General features: G+C 40.9%; 2 protein-coding genes across 6 annotated transcripts in view; both read right to left on the bottom strand.

Moving 5' to 3' along the window:
- The window catches only part of sulf1 (sulfatase 1), an 80,577-nt gene extending 78,785 nt beyond the window's left edge, over positions 1–1,792 (bottom strand). Inside the window, exon 1 of the mRNA XM_054764984.1 lies at positions 1,586–1,792. The gene's annotated coding sequence lies outside the window, so the exon portion shown is untranslated. The remainder of the gene's footprint in view (positions 1–1,585) is intronic.
- Positions 1,793–2,671: 879 nt separating this feature from the next.
- The window catches only part of c21h8orf34 (chromosome 21 C8orf34 homolog), a 41,942-nt gene continuing 20,720 nt past the window's right edge, over positions 2,672–23,893 (bottom strand). For 3 of the 5 annotated variants that reach the window (XM_054766364.1, XM_054766365.1, XM_054766366.1), the window contains 7 exons: positions 21,946–22,010; positions 21,787–21,869; positions 16,144–16,261; positions 10,531–11,003; positions 7,860–7,956; positions 5,079–5,117; positions 3,820–4,446 (listed from right to left, as the gene is read on the bottom strand). In XM_054766364.1, the coding sequence (XP_054622339.1) occupies positions 4,439–4,446; positions 5,079–5,117; positions 7,860–7,956; positions 10,531–11,003; positions 16,144–16,261; positions 21,787–21,869; positions 21,946–22,010 (883 nt within the window). In that variant the 3' untranslated portion in view covers positions 3,820–4,438. Of the gene's footprint in view, positions 3,227–3,291; positions 3,354–3,818; positions 4,447–5,078; positions 5,118–7,859; positions 7,957–10,530; positions 11,004–16,143; positions 16,262–21,786; positions 21,870–21,945; positions 22,011–23,893 lie in introns of those variants that run through there. The other 2 variants (XR_008567444.1, XM_054766367.1) reach the window with 2 other exon arrangements.

Genomic DNA, 23,893 nt, shown 5'->3' with positions numbered 1-23,893 from the left:
CACGTAATGTGCTCCATCATAGAGAGAATCTTTGACGAGCATTTTTGCTGCACTTCCTTAAACACACCAGAACACTTAAAAAAAAAAAAAAAAAAAAAAGGATCTTTAGTGTTTTTGCATAGATCATTCAAAACAGAAAAGGTGCTCCTGTCAAATAGAGGATCTTTGGCTAGCGTTTTTGCTGTAGTTAGCTAAAAACAACAATGACCTCCTGTCATGTCATGTAGAGGATCTTTAACTGGCATTTTTGCTGTAGTTAGTTTAACAGCAATGTGCTCTGTCATATAGAGGATCTTTGGCTAGCGTTTTGGCTGTAGTTCCAAAACAAGTGTGTGCTCCTGTCATACAGCAGGGGTCTCAAACACAATTTACCTGGGGGCCGCTGGAGGTAAAGTCTGAGTGAGGCTCCAGCTTACCCGTGACCCTAATGAAGACAAGCGGTATAGAACATTTTTTAAGTGACTCACTCACTTAGTTCAGTGTCGGCTTATGTGTGCATCCTACGAGTAACATTGGCTTGTCGCACGACGTATTATGGCAATCTTTGAAGACAAGTCGCGGGCCACAAAATGTGACTCGGTGGGCTGCAAATGGCCCACGGGCCACGAGTTTGAGACCCCTGACTTAGCCCTTGCGGGCCGCATTTACAGTAGTCTTTCCTGTCAAGTCGCGGGCCGCAAAATATGACTTGGCGGGCTGCAAATGGCCCGCGGGCCGCAAGTTTGAGACCCCGATAGAGAATCTTTGACTAGCATTTTCCCCTAGTTCCTTAAACCACAGTGCGCTACTGTCAAACACAGACTCATTGATTGGTGTTTTTGGCAGTAGGCCGCTCATAACAGAAAGGTGCTTCTGTCACATATAGAGGATCTTTGAACGGCGGGTTTGAGAGTCGTGGAATGGATGTGTGCATTTGAAGCAAATAATACCAGCAAGAAGCCTCCTTGGATGTTGAGACAGGCAGTGATTTGGGATGAGTCATTGGACCCAGGTCTTCAGCCTCACCCAAAACTGGGCCAGCCAAGCCTTTGAAATGATCCCCAAATGTCTGGAACGCCGACCACATTGCGGTCGGGAACAAGAAGTGTGTATTAGTTTGAAATTGAAGGAGATATAAACACAACTCCTCCGTAATGAGGCCTCCGATTTGAAACTGTAAGTACTCCAAGATTTAGACAATCACACAGGATTGCTGCCCACTCATGCACCAAGTAATCCTCCTGGATTTACAACAACAATACAGTACATGCTTTTTATGCTGTGGTTTTCTAAGACAGTGTTCATTCGCAAACAACCACCAAAATAAATTGAGATGGACACTTAATTGTCACAATTTGCCTTTGCCAGCAGCACGAATGCTGGAAAAACAACAGCTTTGTTGAACGCACACACCAAGTCATACTCCACACGTGTCAACTCATACACTGGACGGAAATGGACTGCATCAATGAACAAGTTAGCCATTGCTCAAACATGAATTAGGCACAATTAGCATGAGGTAGATTAGGGCAAATTATACAAAAATAATGACCAGTAAACAGAAATACAAACATGACTAAATGGACGCTACATGGGGTCATCTTACCTTTGAGACGTCCTTTACGTTGAACTTGCAGAGCAGCTTTCTCCGTTTTTTTTTTTTTTAAGTACTCACTTTCCTTACTTGAACATCGATATATAAACAAATACTTTAACATGAATTGTCATTTTCATGCATATCCAGCCGCTGGAAACACGTTATTCACCATCCGGCCAAAACGTTTGTCATGCCGCACCAGGTGTCTATAATTAACACTTGATGAGCACATGACGCGTTTGTGCGACGATAGTCACCGGAAGTGTTGTACTTCCGTAGTTCCACTTTGACTCAAAGGAGGCAGTAGTGAGTCTTCACTGCCTCATAATAATAAATGGATGTAAAATTGGTGGATAACTGATATTTGCTCTGATCATTTCGTACCAACTCAGCTTTTTTATCAAGTTAAATTGGATTTTTATTTAAATATTCAATTATTATTGTGTTTAATTAACATTTTCCCATGATGCTCCGGTAAATGCAGTGGCCGGAAATGTTGTAGTTCCTGTTTGGACCGCAAGTGGGAGTAGTGAGCAGAAAACGGGTAATGACGCCAATTCCATTATAATTATATATAATGTTATATATATTATAATTATATTATATCCATTATATATATAATTATATTATATATCATTTTCCTTTATGTAGTTAAATAACATTTATGCAAATGCTTTATAATCCACTCTCTCTTCAAAAGTGTGCAAAATAAAATAAAAATTACGTTAAATTGTTTTTTTCAAAGCTTTATAGTCCGCACCCGCTATAGTGCAAAATAAACTAAAATCAACATGACATACAATTTAATTATGTGTTATATTTAATACAAATGTTAAAATGTAGTTTTTAATTCTAATTACTTATCGACAACAGCCACAACATTGTGCCAACTGAAATAAAATAAAAATGAATACAAGACAAGAAATTAAACTGATCACGTGGCAGCAAAGTGAGGTGCACAGTATAGTGGTGAATAAGACATCAGCATTAGGTCCACCAGTGGATCTTGATAGGTTGTAATACACGAACATGAGCAGATGGAGATAACGCAACAAGAGAGCAAAGTCTCTTGAGTGACATCTGCGGCGGTAACTCAAGTCTGCATCTTTCAAACGGCTCAGCCTTGTTCCAAGTCTGCATATGCTTTGATTTTTTCGTATGTGTGTGTGTTTGACATAAACGGCAAGGCGGTGCAGAAATATGAACTCAAGAGAAAAAAAGAGTGTAGGTCTAAACAGTCAGCAGGCCGCTGATTTGTGCATGTGGAGCCTATGGGATCAGGGTGTACTGCTAAAGTGGAATGTGAAGCTTGAAAATCATTCTGCTAAGATATTTGACCTTTTTTTCTAGATAATAAACCATTTATGGGGAGATTAGGGCTATTAAAAGGCACCATTGGGATTTTATTATGTGAATGTCATCAGCTTGTCTCTTTAACCTTTGAAAACCACATCCCACTCGCATGACGTGGTGAAATATGGATATGAATCCACATGCTCTGTGAGGTTTTTAGCATCTCACACATCACTCACTGGACATTTGACAACGTTGTTGACCGCATCCTCGAAGACGGAGTCACGGGGACATCCACGGCAAAAAAACTCAAGTGGATGGATCAGTGGAGTGCTGGAGTGTGTCGTCAGGGTGTCTCTGGAATGGTTTTACACTTTAAAAGCACGGTTTAATCAACCTGTGACCACACAGTGCAGACTTACATGAGCAGACTGAGCCGACAAGACCAGTAGGGGCAGTGACCCACCACATCTAGGAGATGGTGCTGTGGTGAAAAAAGCCTGATTGAATTGCAAAATAATGCACCGATATAAATATAATAGCAAGTATGATGTAGAAAGCACCAAAAACATCATGAATCTATGTTTATGTGCCTTCTAGCTAGTAAAAATGTTGTTTTACAATGACCTATGAAGATTATTTGCTGTTTTTTGGTATAAAAACACCACTAAACATGACTGAAATGAATGCACTGTACATCAAGACGTCTTACAGTGCTATTATTGTCGTCATTTCCTCCGTCCTTTCTCTGATGTGTGGGAAACAAATAGAATGGTTTTGCCTAGCAAAAATGGCCTTATACAAGTGTGTCAACAGTTACAGATTTAGTAGCTTACAGTTGTATGATACATAAGCCTAGTATATATTTCTTTTAAACATAAAAATGCCACTAAACAAAACAATTAGCCACAAAGTGTACTTTGTATCAAAAAATACAGAGCAAAAACGCATGTGCAGAAAAGTGAACAGCACCAAATAACTTTATTGACAACAGCATTCCTTTAATTTCCTCTGCTTATTTCATATTCATAGTGCATATCATTCAGGTTTGTAATTTGAAAGCGTAAGAACAAGCTAACGCCTGATGGCACTTTGTTACTCAAACATGTTGGATCCAGATTCCTATGCTGCTTGATTTTGGATAATACATACCGTAAATTCTAAAAAATTGTGGCAGTAGGATCTTTATTTGCTCAGCCGCAGAGAGTACCAAGCATCTCCCGGATGACAAAGATGCTCGCCAACACTGGAGTGCCCCCTGTTGGTGTGGAGTGTGAACTAAGGGGGGGGCGTTAGCTTGTTCGGATCAGCAACAAATTGCACCTGCTGTCAAAATGTGACTGAAAAGAGGTTGTCACAACAAAATGCACTCATAGCATGCTAAAGAGCAAAGAAAAATAGTCATTGTATCACATAGTAACAGTACGTTGTCTATGAATATTGGTGGAAAAAAAGTATACAACTTTGTTTCATTCATAGGAATTATAAAAATAATGTCTCACATTTAAAATGTCCAGCGGCTTGCATAATAAGTTGGTTGGATTGGATCAATAACGCTGGTCTTGGTCTTTATAGGCCTGCAGGCGTGACAGATAAAAACATCAGTCTCCTAGAAACCATCATGAGAATAATAACTGTGAATTTGAAAAGCCATTTAACATCAGATTTTGAACAAGGGCTGGAAAATGAGGCCTGGCGCTGTCCAGTCCAACTTCCAACAACCATATTTCACAAGCGCATCTGCGGAGGACTGCTTTGAGTGGGTCTCCGTGTGCGATGGCGGGGCCTCTCTGATAGCCAAGCAGCAGCCTGCTCTCACATCTCCTTCCAGGCTGGCACACTGACACTGGGAACTGTGGGCACCTCGGCAGCCACAAGAGAAGAACCGCAGACAGACGCTCTCCCTCTCCCAAACATCGAGTGCAGTGTGGAAACGCTTCAAGCACCTCGTGACTTCATGGAACTGATGCTTCTGTCTCTCCACAGGGACAGCCTCCTCTCACCGTTTAACTTACAAAGATAATTGAATTCAACGACTTTGGTGGCTTCCATGGCAAGTCAGCCATTGGGAGTTAATTTGTAACACGGCCCAAGAAGTGAGGTCATCCGCAGACAATGAGGCTCTCACAGTGTGAGCCGGTTGCCAAAGCGCTTTAAAGCACGGTTATTTGCATGTGGCTAATCTATCACTATTCCTTCTGATGCTTACCTGAAAAGACTGATCTCTGGCTGGCATCTCGGGCACCACCTACGGAAAAAAAAACATGCAATAGCCACATTAAACATAGACGTTAACTGGTCCAAATCATTAGGGAAACATGACATTAAAGCCAACGTGTTTTCTGTCAATTACGGGGAATTTTGCCTTTTTGTACATTGTACAAAAAAATACAATTAGATAGCATTAAAAACAAATGAAAACGATATAACAGTAATCCCTTGTGTATCACGGTTATTTGTTTCCAGCCTCGACCACGATAAGTGAATTCCCCGCAGAGTAGGATTCAATATTCATAAATGGAATATTTTTGTAGTTAGAGCATAGAAAACCTGTTTATGATTTTCTAAATACAATTTTTTTACCATGATTAGAGCCCTCTAGACATGAACTAACACCCCTATAGTCATACACTCATATTACCTAATATGGAAAATAAGCCATTTAAGACATAAATAAGACTGAGGCTCATGTGTGTTTCAATAAATGTCTTCCGGACATGTGGACAGGAAGTGACATCGGGGATTCAAAGTTGAATTTTAGCTGGAGTGCAGCCACAACAGTAACCCGTGTTATTATGACGACGACGATGACGACAACTATTATTATTATTGTCATGCCTGTTGTGAGATAAATCATTATAAAATCATAAAAGCCTGTTGTTGGCAATCAAGTCTGGTGTGTGTGTTACTAGTGACACCTAGTGGCCAGTGTTGCTACAGTTCATAAACGTCTTGTATTGCCTTAAGACTGTATTTGCATTTTAGTTCATTTAGAACATTTTTTTTGCTTGAAAAGGCGTAATTTAGTTCAAGAATAAACAAAATTTGCTTAAATATGCATTTTTTGGAGTAATTATAGGCCATAGTGAACCATGAAACAGGGATTAAAAACCACGATAGAGTGAGGGTGTGATGCTCAAACCGCGATGGAGCGAGGGATGACTGGATTTCATTTTTATCATATTATATATATAATTAATTTATATTTTAAATTACATTTTTTTTTATTTACCTGCTTTATGGTCCACACCTATCACGCAAAACTTAAAATATAAAAATAAATAAATTAATTAATTAAATCAATCGAATTTACAAGTACTTGTAATAACATTTTTATTTTAAATGTTTTTATTTTTTTATTGTAATGCTTGATAGTCCACACCCACAAAAAATCAAATTGAATAAAATTAAGTATATTACAGGAAATCATTTTTTAAAGCATGATTTAATGTGACATTTTCCTTTGTTTAATTTAAATGCGTTGTAGAAATACATTCTATTATATTCTATTATATTACTATAAAATGTAACTTTATTGATCATATTTATTTGATTTACTTTTAATTTTACTTTTGTTTAATTTACATTTTGCTTTCACTGGAGTAGGAAAATGCATAAATATTTCACTTTGTGTCCAATAATTATTCTTACATAGTAGTCACTTAAGGTTATTCAAAGTCATTGGCTTATACTTCCTATGTTTATTAACTATACCGTAGGAATATCTTTGAAATGATCAATGGTGGCTCTTGTTGTCATGCATTCTCCATGCATACAAACACATAAATCAAATGACCACAAACATTGGCTGCTTTCCTTTTTTCACATTTTGTGGCTGTTGGGGTCTGTGAGCTTCCCCCATTGTGTCCGAGTCAGTGTTATTAATCCAAGAGGGCTTTAAATATACTTTACCAATGAAGGACATAGCCAAGTGTCATTATGTAAAGGACATTTTGATACAGTGACCATGCTCTTGGTGAACTCACTTGAGTTACAATATGTTTCCATGTGACAACCATTTGCTCGCTTGCTCTTTTCCTGGACAGGAATTCCTGTTTTATAACGTCAGCGAAACATTTTGAATCCCATTTGGTTTTAAAGCTTTTGTTTCCTGAGGGAGGGGAAACCAGAGGGACGCCAATTTAAGCGCAGTTCTGGCTTACGGCCCGCCTCATTTTTGGTCAAACTCGGTGGTGATGTAATCAGTGTGTCCTCGTGTCCATTAACACGTGGTGCGGCAAAATACAAGTATTGGTTTTTTTTACACCCGTTTGAAAAAAGGTAACACTGTCAGCTTCCATTTTGCCATCATTTACAATCCTGCATGTTAGCCATGTGCTACAGGTGACCAAGTGTTTTCATTTTCTTGCTTAATTTTATTACAAGATGAAGCCACAAAAAACAGCTACAGGCTACAAAAGGCTCCCAGGCCACACTTTGGACACCGACGTCCACATGACACTATAAGTTAAGCTCCCGATCAGAGGACCTTTGGCCACCATATGTCGGCCATTCCAATACGGAGATCAAAACCTCAATGAAAGTGAAAACTACTTTTCATTTTGGCAGCCCATCACATACATAATACTGCCTGCAAGATTTACGAAGCAGAGCACTCAATTAGGTTTGATTCATTTTCATTCATGTTCAAAGGCAGACTAATGGATGGCGGTCCCTGCCAGACCACGGCAAGGATGCGATTTACGACGTCAAAGAAAGTTCCATTCACCTCTCTAAACTGGACTGTGATAGAACTGTATATGCCTCTTGCATGAGGCAGGGGATGAAATTTTACATGAAAGTGTCTCCTCAGGTGAACCTTTGCAGAAAGCCGTTGTTCCATCTCAGGCTTTGAAAGGCTGCACTTTCATATTCCTTTGTAGAAACTAGTCACTGCTGAGAAATGTCACAAACATGCCAGAAGCTAAAACAGCGGAGAATATTAGGCTTTGGAGTAAAGAAACCAGACATGAATGAGGGAATGACTCACTTTTGTCCTGCTCAGGAGGCTCCATGATGTCGCTGTCAGTGTCACTGGGAATATGCCAAGGCTGCCGGATGGCCTGCAACTGCTGGTAGAACTCATCCTGAATCAAATCCATTCAAAAAGAAAAAAGAAATGTGAGGAAAAAAGAGGTAGAAAACTAAGAAAAATGTGCACAGATGCATTGAAAAATATCATGTACAGCACGGTAATGCATGACGCATTCTAACTGAGCAGTATAGATTCACTATCCACTAAAAGTGAGTCAACACGCAGTTATTTGTGTCTAAATAACCGGCAACACAACTGAGTGTTAAGATAATTGTGTCTTGACTACAAACATGCAGCATGGTGGAGTACGAGTGCTTCCACCACTGGGGAGCTGCGGTTCATTGAAGGGAAACATGAATTCCAACATGTACTGTGACATTGTGAAACAAGAACTGGGCCGCTTGGCAGTTTTTTTTAATTTCCGTGAAGTAGTATTCCTTATTTATAAATGGCTTATTTTCATAGCTAGCGCATAGATAACCTGTTTACGACCTTCCAATGTACGTTTTTTAACATTATTAGAGCCCTCTAGAGATGAACTAACACCCTTATAGTCACCTTTACACTCGTATTACCCAACATAGTAAACATAATAACAGAAAATAAGCCATAATGCTATACAGATGGACAGGAAGTGACGTTGAGGGTTCAGATTTGAGTTTTAGCTTGGCGTGTGTAACGACCGCAACAGTTTGGGGTTTTTATTAGGAATTATTGTGCATGCTATGAGTCTGGTGCTTGTGTGTCTCCCTGAACATTACAGTAACTTTACTGACACCTAGTGACCAGGGCAGAGTACTACATATTATCACGCCTTTGTGTCTTTTGAATGCCTTATATTTGTATTTTAGTTCGCTTAAATATATATATTTTTTTACTAATAATAGGCCTGACTGGACCACAAAACAGCATCATTTATTCATTAATATATTTTTTAACCACCGTGACAGAGTGAAGCAGCTAAATTTGGACCGCAAGTGGCGAGGCCGACCGTAGTGACATACTGTACATAACCTCAGGTTCAGCAGTAAAAAAGGATCATCAAGGACACCCAGTGTGTATAAAAGGTGGCGTACTCCTTGTAATGTTATGGAAGAGCAGGAGCGTGTCCTCCAACAGGCTCCGTGCCCGAGTTACAGTTGGCGCTGGAACATGGCACTCACTACAGAGGCGAATTAGAAGGGAGCAATATCAAACATGTGCACGCCCTCATCGCACGCTTCGTGTGGGGTTTCCGCGGCAAGTCCCGGAGGTCCTGCGTACAGCACAGTAGGACGTCAATCTCGCCGTGGAAAAGTGATTCTGGCATAAAAGGAGGCCTTTCTCTCATAATATTCCTTTCATCATCTACTTAACAGCGGCGCTATTAAATATGAGACCCCCCTTTTGAAGGGCTTTAATAATGGCGGGCAGGAATTTTGCACTCTCTTTGACAGTTACACAAGTTGACACTCATGTGAGATGATGTGGAACAGCACAAAGTGCACCCCCGGTCTGCTTTTATTCAGGCCACCTACTGGAGTCACACTGAGATGAGATTGACTAGACTGAGCCAATCCAGACCCTGTCTGTTCAATACTGGATGGAAACACGCATGTTATGGGACTTGTGAGAAGGGATCATACAATTGCAGTATCACCCCCAAGAAGAGATTCCAAAAAGAAGATTTTCATGCCTTGAAGACCTCATATGTGAGTTTTGTACGATATCCGATGTATAAAGGACAACACAAAGTATTACTGAAGTAAGCACTACATCTCACAACATCACCTAATAACAGCAGGGGTGTCCAAACTGCAGTCTGGGGGTCATTCCCGGCCCGTGGCTGTTCTTTCATTGGCCCACGGCACATTGTAAAAATAAAATTTAACAAAAAAAAACAACAACCGCAAAATCAGCAGTAATTTTACGAGTATCAATTCGTAATTATTAGATGAAAATTTACAGGAAAAAAGTTTAAATGGTTGGAAAATTTAAAAAAAGCAAGAGTAGAAATGAAATAGCAGTAATTTTACGTGAATAAAGTCGAGATATTAAGAGCAAAAAGTTCTAACAAAAACAAAACAAAAACAAACAAACATTCTAACAATTTTCCGAGAATAAAGTCTTCATTTGAGGAAGAATGTCATTTTACTTGCATGGAGTTGAAATATTAAAGAAAAAATACGTTATTTTTTAAAAGTTGTAATATTATGAGAAACTAAATAACGTAATTTTTGGATAATTAGGTTGGGGAAAAAGTGACACAATTATGGGAATGAAGTAAAAATTACAAGAAGAAAACTTAAATGAAAAAAGTTGGAATAGTTGGATAATTAAAACGCACGCAACAACAGCAAAATGGGAAAAAAAACACCAGTAATTGTATGAGAATAAAGTCAAAATATTACGAGAAAAATGTTATATTCTAACAAGAAAAAAAAGGCACCATTTTACGAGAATAAACTTGTAATATTATGAGGAAAAATAATGTCATTTTAGTAGCATAGAGTTTAAATATGAAAGAAAATAGACATTCTATTTTTAAAGTCGGAATCTTATTGGACACCCCGGCTTGACAAAACCTGAAGCTAAGAAAAATGAGAGCTGTATTGTTTTGGCATTGAAAGAGTGATAGCGTTCCTACCTCAGACAAATACGCCCTCAGGCTGGCTCCCAGGCTGTCTGTGGTGCTGAGTCCTGGAGGTGTGAGCAGCTTTCGGGGAAGCATGGGCTGGCTCGTGGGTGTCACAGGTCGGCTCCGCGACCTCCTGAAGCTCACCTCTTTATGAGGCCCCTGGTTGAAGCTGGAGCGTGTCAGCAAACTATTTGGGGTGAGAGGCCTGCTGCTGGGGGTTCTCGGGGTTTGAGTCCTGCTCCCCGGGTTGCTGAGAGTCCGACCGAAGACCAAGGAGGTGGACTTGGGGCTGAGCAGGGGGAGGCCTACGCCGCAGGGCTTGCTTGAGAGGCCGCTGGCCGGCGACTGTGGCCTGGAGGACAGGCTGGAAAGAGGGAGCGTGTCGGGGAGGGTTCTGTGAAGGAGACTGCTATGTGGGTTACTGGAGCTGCGAGTGGTCATCTTTCCTACTTCTGCCAGCTTGGCCAAGTCCTTCTCAACCTCTGGAGGAACAAAGGAGAACATATTTCAGATCATACTTGGAACTACAAACATCAAACAAAAACAAAACTGCAAAACATAATTTAGTTTGTGAAAAATATGCCTGGTTCACATTGCCAGCAGTAAGTTGAGCCTCTTCCTGATCAACGTTGGCCTCCACCGAGGCTGCCCTTTGGTCACCCATTCTGTTTATAATTTTTATGCACAGAAATTCGAGACGCAGTCAAGGCGTCGAGTGGGTGCTGTTTGGGGGGCCTTAAGATCTCGTCTCTGCTATTCGCACACGATGTGGTCCTGATGGCCTCATCAGGCTGTGACGGTCAGCGTTTACTGGGGAGCTTTGCAACTGAGTGTGAAGCTTCTGGGATGAGAATCAGCACCTCCAAATCTTACGCCTTGGTTCTCCGTCGGAAAAGGGTGGATTGCACCCTTTGGGGTGGGAGTGAGGACTTGCCCAAGGTGGAGGAGTTCAAGTATCCCTGGGTCTTGTTGACGAGTGCAGAAAGTTTGGACCGTGTGGTCAACAAGCGAATCGGCCCAAGCTGAGTTTCCTCTGCAGGGTGGCTGGACTCACCCTAAGAGAGTGGGTGAGGAGCTCGGCCATCTGGGAGGGACTCAGAGTAGAGCCACTGCTCCTTCACGTCGAGAGGAGCCAGTTGAGGTCACTCCGACATCTAGTCCGGATGCCTGGACGCCTTCCTGGTGAGGTGTTCCGGGCATGCTTAGCCGGAAGGAGGCCCTGGGGTAGACCTGGGACACACTGGAGGGATTGTGTCTCACAGCTGGCCTGAGAACCCTTGATCTCCTCCCGATGGAACTGGAAGAGGTGGCCGGAGACCGCAAAGTCTGGGCTCTCTGCTGCCCCTGCGACCCGGACCCGGATAAGCGGAAGCAAAAGGATGGATGGGTAGTTTTAAAAGAGCAGTATTGATATTGCAGTGTTCTTTTTTTTTAAAACTCACACTGCTAAAATGTAAAAAAAAAGCACTGAAAAAGAGTTTAAAAGCTTTTACAAAGGACAGTTTTTGACCTTGGAACTAATTAATTCTATATACATTGTTTCTTATGGGAAAAATAAGGACGCTAAGAAGTTTGTGGGAATGGAGTTTGTACTGTATCATGTTTGGAGGAGAGCATTTTCCCATCCAAAATGTGAAACCTAGAAATTGGCAAATGATCCCAAGTTGAAGTCTTATTTTTTTCAACTCAATTCAAAGACTGAGGATGATTCATCCATTCAGCAAAAAAAAAGAGTTTACTTTAAGGCTTCTTCTGGGCAGTGGTGATACTAATATTTATCCACAGTGTAAATCATGGTGAATTTAGCTTGCTCCGATAGAAAATGTTCCAGTGATGATGATGCAAATAAGCACTGCATTGGTACTGAACTTGACGCATGTGTTTGCCTTTACTGGTAGTTTTTGTTTGTGCAAGGAATGACTCAGCCAACTTCATTCATTTTTTCCTGATATTTTCCTTCTTTTGTTCAAGAGCTTGGCTCTTGGGATTCAACAAAGCCGTTCTAATGTGTGAGGACACTGTTGGGATGGGAATGACTCACTCGGGGTGATGATTGCTTGGGAAAGTGTGTATGTGTGATGTTAAATAAACACCAAAATGCGACTGACTTCATGGATTTTTGCGGAAATGGGTGCTTAATTCTCTCCAAATAATATGCTTCCATGCAAACATGGGAAACAGATGCTGTAGTTTACGCTCAAATATTTATTTGAATGGTAAAAAATGAAACTACACAACCTTTGTTTGGGATCTACTGCTCCATGTCATTTGTTGGCTGTTTCTGCGAGTAATCAGCTGTGACTGGATGAAGGTTGAACTTTATTGTAGAGACAATGCAGAGCACACGCTGCCTGCCGTTCCTGCTGACCTGCATGTATCCTGGCTGACACTAGGTCTGTGTTGCTTTAACCTCCAAACACGCCATGCACGTTACTTCTCCGCACAACCTGCATGTACACAACATGTACACATGCTATCTGCACGTACACGCTTTAGCTTGCCCTCTCTTGGCCTGAAAATGATTCGCTCCGTGAGTTTAAGAGCCTGATGGGACACGAAAAATCAAACAGATGACTTCTTGGTAGGCTAACAAATGACCAGCTTCGCAGCAACCATTAAATATTGTGCAATGCAAGATTTCCAGTATAAAAATGTCTCGACAGTTTGATAAATAACCGTGAAGAAAAGGCACTTAACCACCCACACCATGCCTGTCATCAGTGGTGTGATTGTTATACGGTATATCATAAACAGGATGTGTTCATTAGTAGTGTTCCCGTCAGGTTGATACTTACAGGTATTTGATAAACATGACGTGTTCTTCTTGAGAAGGTCTTTCTCACTTCCATTAATAGGACACTGGACTACAGTGATTTTACTGTAAACCAGTTCCTCCCCCTCTAATTTTTACCATCATGAAGTGGCCTGGAGTAGATAATGTTTGCTATTCGTAGCTCTTATTTGGGAGCCATATTTGGTATGACAATATCATTTTCCTTTTATAGTACTTTGTTGGAAAAAAGAACATTAAAAACTGTTAAAAGGGATTAAATTGATGTCAAAGATTAGGGAAGATGTCTATTAATAAATAATAATAATGTACATTTAATGGTAGCACGTGTATTTGGGAACCGTGTTTGGTGCCTTAAACTTCAGTCAAAACAGACCCCTTACTCGTGTGCAGTGGAATCATGTGATTGTTCTAGCCAATCAGCAAAGTAAGTCAACGTTAAAAATGATTTCATTAAACATAATGGGAAAATATGTATTTATAACAGTATACTGTTATTTTAAATATAAATAATAAAAAAAAAGTCAGTCAATGATTTTTTTTAATGTAATGTTTTTATATTATGTAAATTCTTATTCTGTTTTATGGTATTCCGATGGGTGTTCTATAAAGCATTACAAAATAAATAATTTTGAAAAATATTCAAAAGGATAGCAAAATTCCCTAAGGTTAGATTGAAGTAAGACTTCAATAAATATTTTTTTCAAATTCAAGAGGCGTATGTGTATTTATTATTTATGTATTTTCATTCAATAAAAATATGAAACATTGTTAATTCCTAAATTGGATGAAATTGATGGTAAAATAGAAGGTCAGATGAGACTATAAAGACACGTGTGGAGTTCCACTAAAATACAAATGAAATAACAGCAGGTATCCTAATGACCTGAGATCATTTACGGCAAATCGCATGCAGACAAAGGGCGACTATGACGCCGTAAAACTGTGGCAACAATACAAGATGAAAAGGCTCCAAACACGGTAAGTATTAGCAGCTAATAAAGGCTTGAAAGAGCCCAATTAGCTCGTTCAAATGCCTGTTGGGAGCCTCGAGTCAAACATCCAGAAATCAATTCCATGTGAGGAAGTTGTATGTATGGCCAAAGATGTTCTATTAGCACACAGCTATTGTTCTTGAAGAAGCACCAGCACCACAGTGAGAGAACACTCCGTCCACTTTGTCACTGTTGTATCAATGTGCTTTAAATAACTGTGCAATGTGACAGAGCAAATAAGAGGAACGATGTGTGAGGGGGACACATGGCGACATTCCCACTGGATTCCCATGCAGGCTTTCATGTGATTGATAAATACGTTCAGCCCTAATGACTCTTAGCCAAAGATATTTTACTAAGAAGAGCCACGGTGCACCCACATGACCTTTGAAGCATGCCATCACAGGACACACCTCAAATAGGAAAACACTCAATATCAACAGGGATCTTGAGCCGACCAAACATTGAACATTTGTGGACCATGAGCATAAAATTGTGACTGAAAATATAGCAATTTGACCTCAGAATGCTCATTTAAAACAAAATCAATACAGGCCTCGATCTTGCACCAGTGAAGATTCTCATAAATTCTGAGGACAGGGGTTGTCCAAATCAATAGAAATATTGCATTGATGTAAAATTAGGATAATCAGCATAACATTTCAACGTGCGCAGCATGTTTACGTGGAACACCAGCAACCTTTGACCTCAGCTACCTGAAGCTGCTTGAACTGGGACCTCATATAACATCAATCTTGCGCCTCCCTGGGCGGGTGTTCAGGGCACATCCAACCGCTAGGAGGCCTCGGGGAAGACCCAGGACACGTTGGAGAGACTATGTCTCTCGACTCGACCTTGGATAAGCGATAGAAGATGGATGGATGGATCTTGCTGTATGACAAGCAGACATCCTGATGGGTGGAGTACTGACTTGCATCATGTAAGTAGGACTCCTACCCTCCAAAAAAAGGACAGTTGTGACTGGTAGAGCTTTAACCTTTGCTACTTCAACGCAATATGGTTTGAAAACAATAGTTCTGATGACATATACATTTATACAATCCAGACACGGACAAGGACTGTCCCAATTTGCCCTTTGACCTCAGCTATGTCGGTTCTCATGTGTTGGATATTGTCCAAATCAAAAAACAAAACAATCATGTTCTTGCTGGTTCCACATTGACATGGAACCAAGTCAGGGGTGGACTGGCCATCAGGAGTACCGGGAGTTTTCCCAGTGGGCTGATCAATAATGGGCCGACTGACTGCCATTTTCTAAATTCATCTATTTATTGCTGTGCCTTGGTAACTGCGGTAACTAATGCCCCTGGGCCGGCCCGAGAACATGCCACTGCAGACACAACACAATTACAGGGGGAGAATACTTGTAGTTGGTACATTCAGGCCCTAACTACACGCAGAACGTGTGCTGTGCAGGACCCCGCAATGCATGGGAGGCCCCATTTTGCATAAGGGAGTGCATTCTCGGCAAATGCGCAGAGGATGCGCATCACTGCACTGACGTGCGCATGGAGCATCGAGTCAGTCCGAGGCTATGTGACCAATTAGAGAACAAAATCATACAATTCACCCGCTCTCCTGTCAGTGGCAGAAGGCGTGGATTCGATCTTAAGCAAAAAGGCCAGGGCCAAATTTTTGCCTCAGTCCATCCCTGAACCAGACTGACCTTTGATGTTTCCTACATCACCTTGGAAACAACACAGTTAAAAACTGGAGGTAAAAGAATGGAAGAGTGGAACACAAACCAGGAGCATGAAGCAGACACACACACACAAACACACACACACACACACACACACACTCAGTGGTGCCTACCAGCCAGCTGCTTGCCCATGTTCTCCAGCTCTTTGGAAAAGAGGGGGTCTCCCAGCAGCAGGCTCATGGAGGTCCCACGCCTCACAGCCTTGAGATCAGCCTCCCAGACAGGCTGACGCTAGCGGGCAAGGGGAGCAGAAAAGAGAGAAAGTGATATTAAAAAAAAAAAAGAGTGAAACCCTTCAATTAACCCCCTTTTATATAATTTTCAGCCATTACTGGAAATAATCTGAGCCGTATCTGCTGAGGGCGAGAGAAAAAAAAAAAGAGGCTATTATTATTTTATGGGCTTTAGAAAAACACAAGAAACCACAGCGAGCAGAGATGAAAGTGTGGAGCACGCAGGGCGGATTGTTTGGTGAATGCGGGACGCTCGACTGTCAGCAGTTCTTTCCACTCTTTCTGCTTTCTTTTCAACGAGTCGTCCTATTGCAGCTCATGGTGTCGGGAGACAAGCCTGACGGCAGCAAGCGTCTCGATGAATGTTGTCTCTCCACATTTTACGCTGCTATCATGCAAAGACAACATGATCTTATTAGTAAAGAAGGAATTATAGAAAACACCTACAATTCTTCAGGATTATAAGCCTTGTAAAAATACACAAAAAGGCCAAAGAAAAAAACAAACAAATCCGTGCAGATGCTTGTTGAACTGAGCGCTTATGATAGGGTACAAGCGGCCGAAATGAATTTTCTCCGTAGGGTGGCTGGGCTCTCCCTTAGAGATAGGGTGAGAAGCACTGTCATCCGGGAGAGACTCGGAGTAGAACCGCTTTTCCTCAGCATTGGGAAGAGCCAGATGAGGTGGCTTGGGCATCTGGCCTCCCGGACGCCTCCCTGGGGAGGTGTTCAGGGCAAGTCCGACCGGTAAAAGGCCTCGGGGAAGACCCAGGACACGTTGGAGAGACTATGTCTCCCAACTGGCCTGGGAATGCCTCGGGATCAGCCGGGAGGAGATGGACGAAGTGGCCGGGGAGGAAACACTGGGCCTCCCTGTTTAGGCTGCTGCTCCCGCGACCCGATCTCGGATAAGCGGTAGAAGATGGATGGATTGTACTTCTCCAATGTTTTGTGTCCATTATTCCATTTGATTTGACTAATATTAGTTATAATAATGCACGAACATACTGTACGTGTGCATTTCTGCTATAATACACATTAATGTCACACAGACTTGCTACAAGTATGATCAACTTGCGATCAACGTCATGGGCACCCCTGTAGAGGTGAGAGGTGGGCAAAGTATGGATGGCAGGCCATACCAAGCCCACCTTTCGCCCATTTAATTAGAATTTATATTTAAATGTATTGTGCCCATTTTGCTTTAATTGATTTCTGAATTGGTGTCACGATACATATTTCACATATTTAGCGTACTTAACATACACTACTCACAGAAAGTTAAGAACATTGGGCTATTGGGCTCTGGATCAAGAGAGGGGACCCGTGGGAGGCTGTCCGGGCACGAGCTGAGGCTTGATCAACCTCAGCTGGGTCGTCTGGGTGAGGGTGTATGATGCTTACATCACTTATGATCAACTGCTGATGACTCTGTGTGACACTTCTCATTGAGAATATCACGTTTGAAGCTGTGGCTTGTGGTACTGCTGATGAATTGTTAGGTGTGGTCTTGGTCTCATGATGTCCAAATGTGAACAGCATGATGAGGAGGTCCGTTTAAATAGCAATTAGGAAATGTATCGTTCGATTCATGGATCCCACACCTTACCACAGCAAAGAGAATCTGTAATTTTTAGTTCAGAGTGTATAATAAAATAAGGAGATAGTGTATTTACCTAAGAAAAAGTCCCAGACAAGTCGTCTTATGGGTGGGTCAAGACAGTATATTTACGTCATTTTCCTGTTATGCCAAAAGACTGTCAGGCAAAGTTGGGTAATGCGAGCCAGCGCTAATCCTAAAATGCTTTGGTTCGGTTCGATCCAATAGATGAAAGCGCGCGTGAGAGCTCCGAGCCCAGGTAAGAAATAAAAAGCCCTGATGAGATACAGGCTGGTGCTTCTGGAAACCAGTTCTTACATCACTCAAAGCCTTTAATAAGACACAGACTTGGCAAAGCGTCCATGCTGACATTTAAACTTGAGCTTCTGATGAGATCCATGCAGTACCATGCTGTCTTCCAACCTGGGATAAACTGTAGCGGGGTATTTATTTCAAGGAGTGATGCCAAGGGGGAAAAATGAGGGGTTTTGATCAATGTTAGAACATAATAGCCTTGGTCTATTTATCTTTGCAGGCTGTCAGATACACAGCATAATTACAGCAGAGAGAGTATGAAATGTTCACTGATTGATGATTAACAAACAATAAATACGCTTGGCTCGGGTTAATACGTCTGTCAACGTTCTATCGCAAACTAGTGAAGACTAAACCAACAGCGCCTCTACTGGTTGCAGCCAAGTAGTGCACTCCATATTCCTTGCTGCATTTTATGTGAAGCGCTCCAGAATACATTTAATGCCGTTTGTGTCTGTTCTGTTGGGTTCACTGGTGACATTTCTTGACTTCTCCATGTGTGGTATTGCGTGCTACATAAGTGAGGGTGGGAGTAACTTAAAGGGAATCCCCCCTCGTCAATATCCCTACTGTACTGATGTTCTCTAGCTAAATAGTCATCTTGTAATAAACGCAACCGCCATGACCAAATGTTTTAATTGGAGCCAATATGTCAGTCACTGCATCTCACACAGTAACTAATATGGCGACATGTTTTTAATGCAGCTTAATTGGTGACGCCATCTTGAGAGAGGCAGCATGCACGTCGTGCTGTGGCTTTGTGGATTGCAGGCGAGTGCCAAACTTTAAAGTACGTTTTTAAAAAAGGCCGCCACGTAATGTATCGCCAAATTGCCCAGGAAACCCAACATAAAGCGTGACTACAACGTCTGCCTTCTATCATCCACAGGGCATTGACTCATTGTCTCATTTTCCTCCTTTTGCCATACAAATGAGCAGTTTCCCCTAGCAAGTTTTATTTATATCACTCATGCAACAATGTTGATTAAAATACATCACTTAACACTCTTAAAGGGGAAAAAAACACATACGTTTGTCTGGCTTTTAGTTACGGAAAATATGTCTTTAGGGCATTTATCACCTCAAAGAAGTTTGCAGAGGTACGGAGCTTGCCAGACTAATAATAATGACCATTAACAGTATTTATTTGAGTATTTACAGCCTGAACCGAGGAAATGTGCACGCTACACTTCCAAACGCATGATTAAATTTGAAAGAAAACTCCAGAACATGGCGTCATTTAAAAGCAATAAAAATGTAAAAGCAACAAAAATTACATTTATGAAAAGTCAAACAAGTATTTTCTCATTATCGTGACCAGTTAAAAAAAATAATAAAGCACACTACATGCTTGTAGACATCCCTCCGTCTATTTTCTATGCCGCTTGTCCTCACAAGCGTAGCGGGGGTATGCTGGAGCCTATCCCAGCTTACGTGCTTCTATGTCAAAATAAATTTGAAATAATAAAACAAAGAGAGACTTTTTCTCCACTTTTTGGTCGTGGCTGCTTTGATAGCAGGGGTGTCCAAAGTGCGGCCCGGGGGGCCATCAGTGGCCCGCAACTGGGCCGAGGCACAAAAAACAGCAAAAATGAGCAAAATAAAGTAAAGAGGTACAATGTGAAGAAAAAACTTGAATGTTGAACGTAGCTTTGGCTTTAAATACCTTATATGTAAACATTGTTTTTAAGCCTTTTATCAAATAAAAATATATCAAAAATATATTTGCCAAGTGTCCCTTGGCATGGTTTGATTTTTCAGTACGCGGCTCTTTGTGGAAAAAGTTTGGACTGTCCTGCCTTAAATGATCAGATCAACTTTTTTTTGTTTAGCACACAAACAAATAATACATATTTTTTCAAATGAATGAAAAACTGTATTTTCAAGTGTATTTTCTTCATTTTTTATTGTGGCCCCCCTGCCCAAAAGTTACTAAGTATTTTATTTTCTGTTTTATGCACACTACAGTACACTTTCAGCGCACATGATTACATTTCCTGAAAACACAAAATATTTTCAAATATAAATTAAATAAACGTAGCTTAATTTAAAGCAATAAAAAGTGGGAAATACCTCTAAAATAAAAACAAAATAATAATCACTTAATAAAAATTCTACATACATTTTAAAAAATAGCTAAGCATTAAGCATTTCTTGACTTTACGGTCTCCAGGCTCCCCAAGCACCAGTTAAACTCAAAATAAAAGAGCCAAACATGTGCAATTAAAGTCCAAACTGCCACATTCACTGCAGTAGGTGACAGAAGACCTTTGCACTTGTGTTTCACATATGGGACACATTAGTAGCTCTTATAGCAAAGCCAGCCAGCAGACATGGAGATAGTTTGCGTCCTTGTGTATAAGCAGACTTACAAACATGTGAGAGACTATTCAAGCTACAGTATGTGGCCATTAAAAGTGCAAGAGTCAAAGCATTGCTCTCATTTCTGGATGGTTTTTGGCCAAGTCCAAACCAGACTTCTGACGACTGGCGCTTTGATTCGATAGGGCCTTTCGGTCTGCTCCCAGTTAGTCTGGAGCCTTTCTGCATCTGCTGCGCACACGGAGTAACGTCTCGGCTCTGTCTTTTCTTTTTATTATTATTCAAAAATGCTGTAAAAAGCCTTGTCTAACACTTACATCGGGCAATTATAAAACAAAAGAAAACGACAGAGAAATACTAGCTTTTGAGGGAGTTAATTATCCTAAAGGGCCGGCGTCTTCATGGCGGGCTTTATTAACAGCATGTGAGTCTTAAGGGCCGTGATATTAGGTACACGAGCACAATCTAACAGGAGCGGTAATTCTGCAAATATTTTTATTTCAGTTTGCATTTTGCTTTTTTTTGGGGGGGCTTTCTGCAAAACCTGACAAGAACGTGATAAGAGAAGAAGTTACAGGAAGTAACATTTGAAGCTGTAAGACTACTACATCCTTCCCACAGCTGAGATAGCGTTCCCACACCACTCTCAACATCCACGCCTCATGAGATTACCATCAGTTTCCATCAAGTTGTGTGTCACCATATACTGGATGTCCTCACTTATTACATTTTAGTACCAACAGTGGTTCACTTCTTTTTACACTTAATAAGTGACAAGTAAGAATGTGTGCAAATCCCGTTAACATGCAGAGTCATTAAAAATGAATATTAACAGTACAGTCAATCCATGCACAGTCACAATTCAGTAGTGACGTCCCGATACGATCGGCTGCCGCGTATAAGGGTTTGACTGTGAAATAGATTATTTCTATTGCCATTATTTCTTATGGGAAAATGTGGTCCACCTGAAAGACAGGTGTACCTAATGTTGTGCCCCATGAGTGTAGCTTACACGCCTGGAGCTTTTCGACAAAAGTGCACATACTCATATGACCCATAAATATTCGGGCCTATTGTATAAAACTTCGCCCCAGAAGTGATATCATTGACGTATGACTTATTGCAGAAAAGATGGATCACGCAGCTTGGCTCTTATCCAATTAACATCACCCTGAGGTGGTCTTTTTTTTGGGGGGTGGGGGTTTTCTCGCTCAAACGACAGCGAGGCGGTTATTGATGGCTTGTAAAGTGATCTTAATTGTGCTGTGATGTAGGCAGGACACTTACAGAGCCCGACACTTGAGACGTGGCCTCGCATTCCTGTTGCAACCGTCCCGCAGCCGCCGCCATATCGACCCCAGGCAATGGGGCTGGCAACAGACGACACGCATACGTGAGAAAGACGAGACACATGAGAGGGAACTGAGTGGAAGGTTTGAGCCTCACATGAGATGTCAGGTACGGCTTGTTCGGATGCGGACCTGCTGTCTGGCAGACTGTCTCCCTGCAACCTAGAGAGACACAATACGCACATCTTTCAAATCATCAACTGCATGTTTGGAGACGAAATAACAGGAAGTAAACAATCAAGGAGGAAACATGATGGATGAGGGTCAACAACAAGGCACATTATCATCTTTTCCTCTCATCTGACTGAGATGCAATCAGTCTGTTTACATGATGGCGATACACGACTACTTTGTAGTTATGGCTAGCTTAATCATCTTGACAAGGGGTGTCCAAAGTCGGGCCTGCGGGCTATTTGCAGCCCACAGCTCCTTTGTTATTTCAGAAATACATTAAACATGGCCCATGAGGAGGATTATGTAGGCCGTGTTTGTTTATTTAGTGAGTTTTCAAGTGATTTGGTTTAAAACGGTGAGGAATATCACAGTCTTATTTTTTGTTTTAACAGTTGAGCTTTGGCAGAGGTCTTCATAAACGTCCCTATACTGCCCACAGCCACTAGGGGGCATTTTTGCTCGTACAGAGGGCTGCCGTAGTCCTTACGGAAACATTTATTTGGCATTTTAGCAGCTGAAGGAATATGACATTTATAGTTTGTTTGGGTATGTGTGTAGTCTGTAAATATTAAAATAAATCAAACTCGGTCCACACTCATTCCACAAATGGCTAGCAGATTCCCATCTTGATAACGCTTAAGGAATTTTCCTTTTGTTTTTTTTTTCTACAAAGAGACGTTTGGCCTTAAACGAAAGCGGCATCTCATAGATTTTGGAAGTGAAAGACAGGAGAGTATACAGAGAATGAAAAGACAAACAATAAAGCTTTGAGCCGACATTTCAAGCTGTGTTTCTACGGCTCCATACAAACGAGAGCTCAGACACCAGCGAGGGATAAAAAGCAGCATATTTCTCATGAACGTAAATCACTGCCTCAAATTCTTTTGCTGCGCCCAATCTTCAGGCCTGTGCAGCCTTCAGGTACAGACAAAGGATAGCAATCAGTCATTTTATGGCGTGGCAACGTAGCGTCAACACCACGGGCGGCCATCTTGGCTCCTAACTCTAGCATGAAGGTAAAAACAGAAGAAAGCTTTTACAAATACATCTTCTTCTTGAAAAACCTCTCTCTGTGTCTCTTACTCTTTTTAATGGTCTTTTTCACCAATAAAACATTCCTATAATAGCTTCACAAAAATCCTTTCAGAATCAGCAATTTGAGAACCCAAATTGATGCCTGTTAGAGTAAAAATGGTATATAATTTATAATAAACACATGTTATAATAAACATGTAATAAAATGAATAAGATGGTATATTTTTATGCTAACCAGTTATAATAACAAAATGTTTAGTTATCACTTTTTGGTATTACAGGCAAATTATGTGGAATAAAAAAGTAATGCATTAGTAGTAAGTATTAGTATTTGTTTTTTTTTCAGTTAAATTTATTTTAAAAGGTATTCTTTTTTATTATGTTTTGGTATTTTTGTATCTTATTGTATCTTCATTTATTTTGTAATAAAATAACATGTTCAGGCCCTGTTAATGTAGTAAAATAGTGAGTAATATAGTTCATTTTCATCATGAAATATAAAAACTAGTCATATACTGTATATAAATAGATAGTATCGTATATATTACCATAAAAATGTAATATTGGTTGATATCGGTATCGGGTTTCTCCCTCGCAGCCGGAACTGGGCTTGATATGTTGAAACCACGGGCGTGTGTGTGCCGTTAGCTAGCTAGCTAGATAGCTGGATAGATACTTTATTAATGTCCAAGAGAAATGTCTAAAACAATATTGTGGGTCACCACAATGTGTTAATTCCATGATGTAATATGTGATGTTACACGTATCGTACATGTATTGGTTGATATCGGAATCGGAAATTGAGAGTTGGACAATATTGGCATATCGGTTATTGG

Source organism: Dunckerocampus dactyliophorus, chromosome 21, assembly GCF_027744805.1.
Source record: "Dunckerocampus dactyliophorus isolate RoL2022-P2 chromosome 21, RoL_Ddac_1.1, whole genome shotgun sequence".
In the NCBI taxonomy this organism is placed as follows: Eukaryota; Metazoa; Chordata; class Actinopteri; order Syngnathiformes; family Syngnathidae; genus Dunckerocampus; species Dunckerocampus dactyliophorus.
This window is presented reverse-complemented; position numbering and strand designations above follow the sequence as displayed.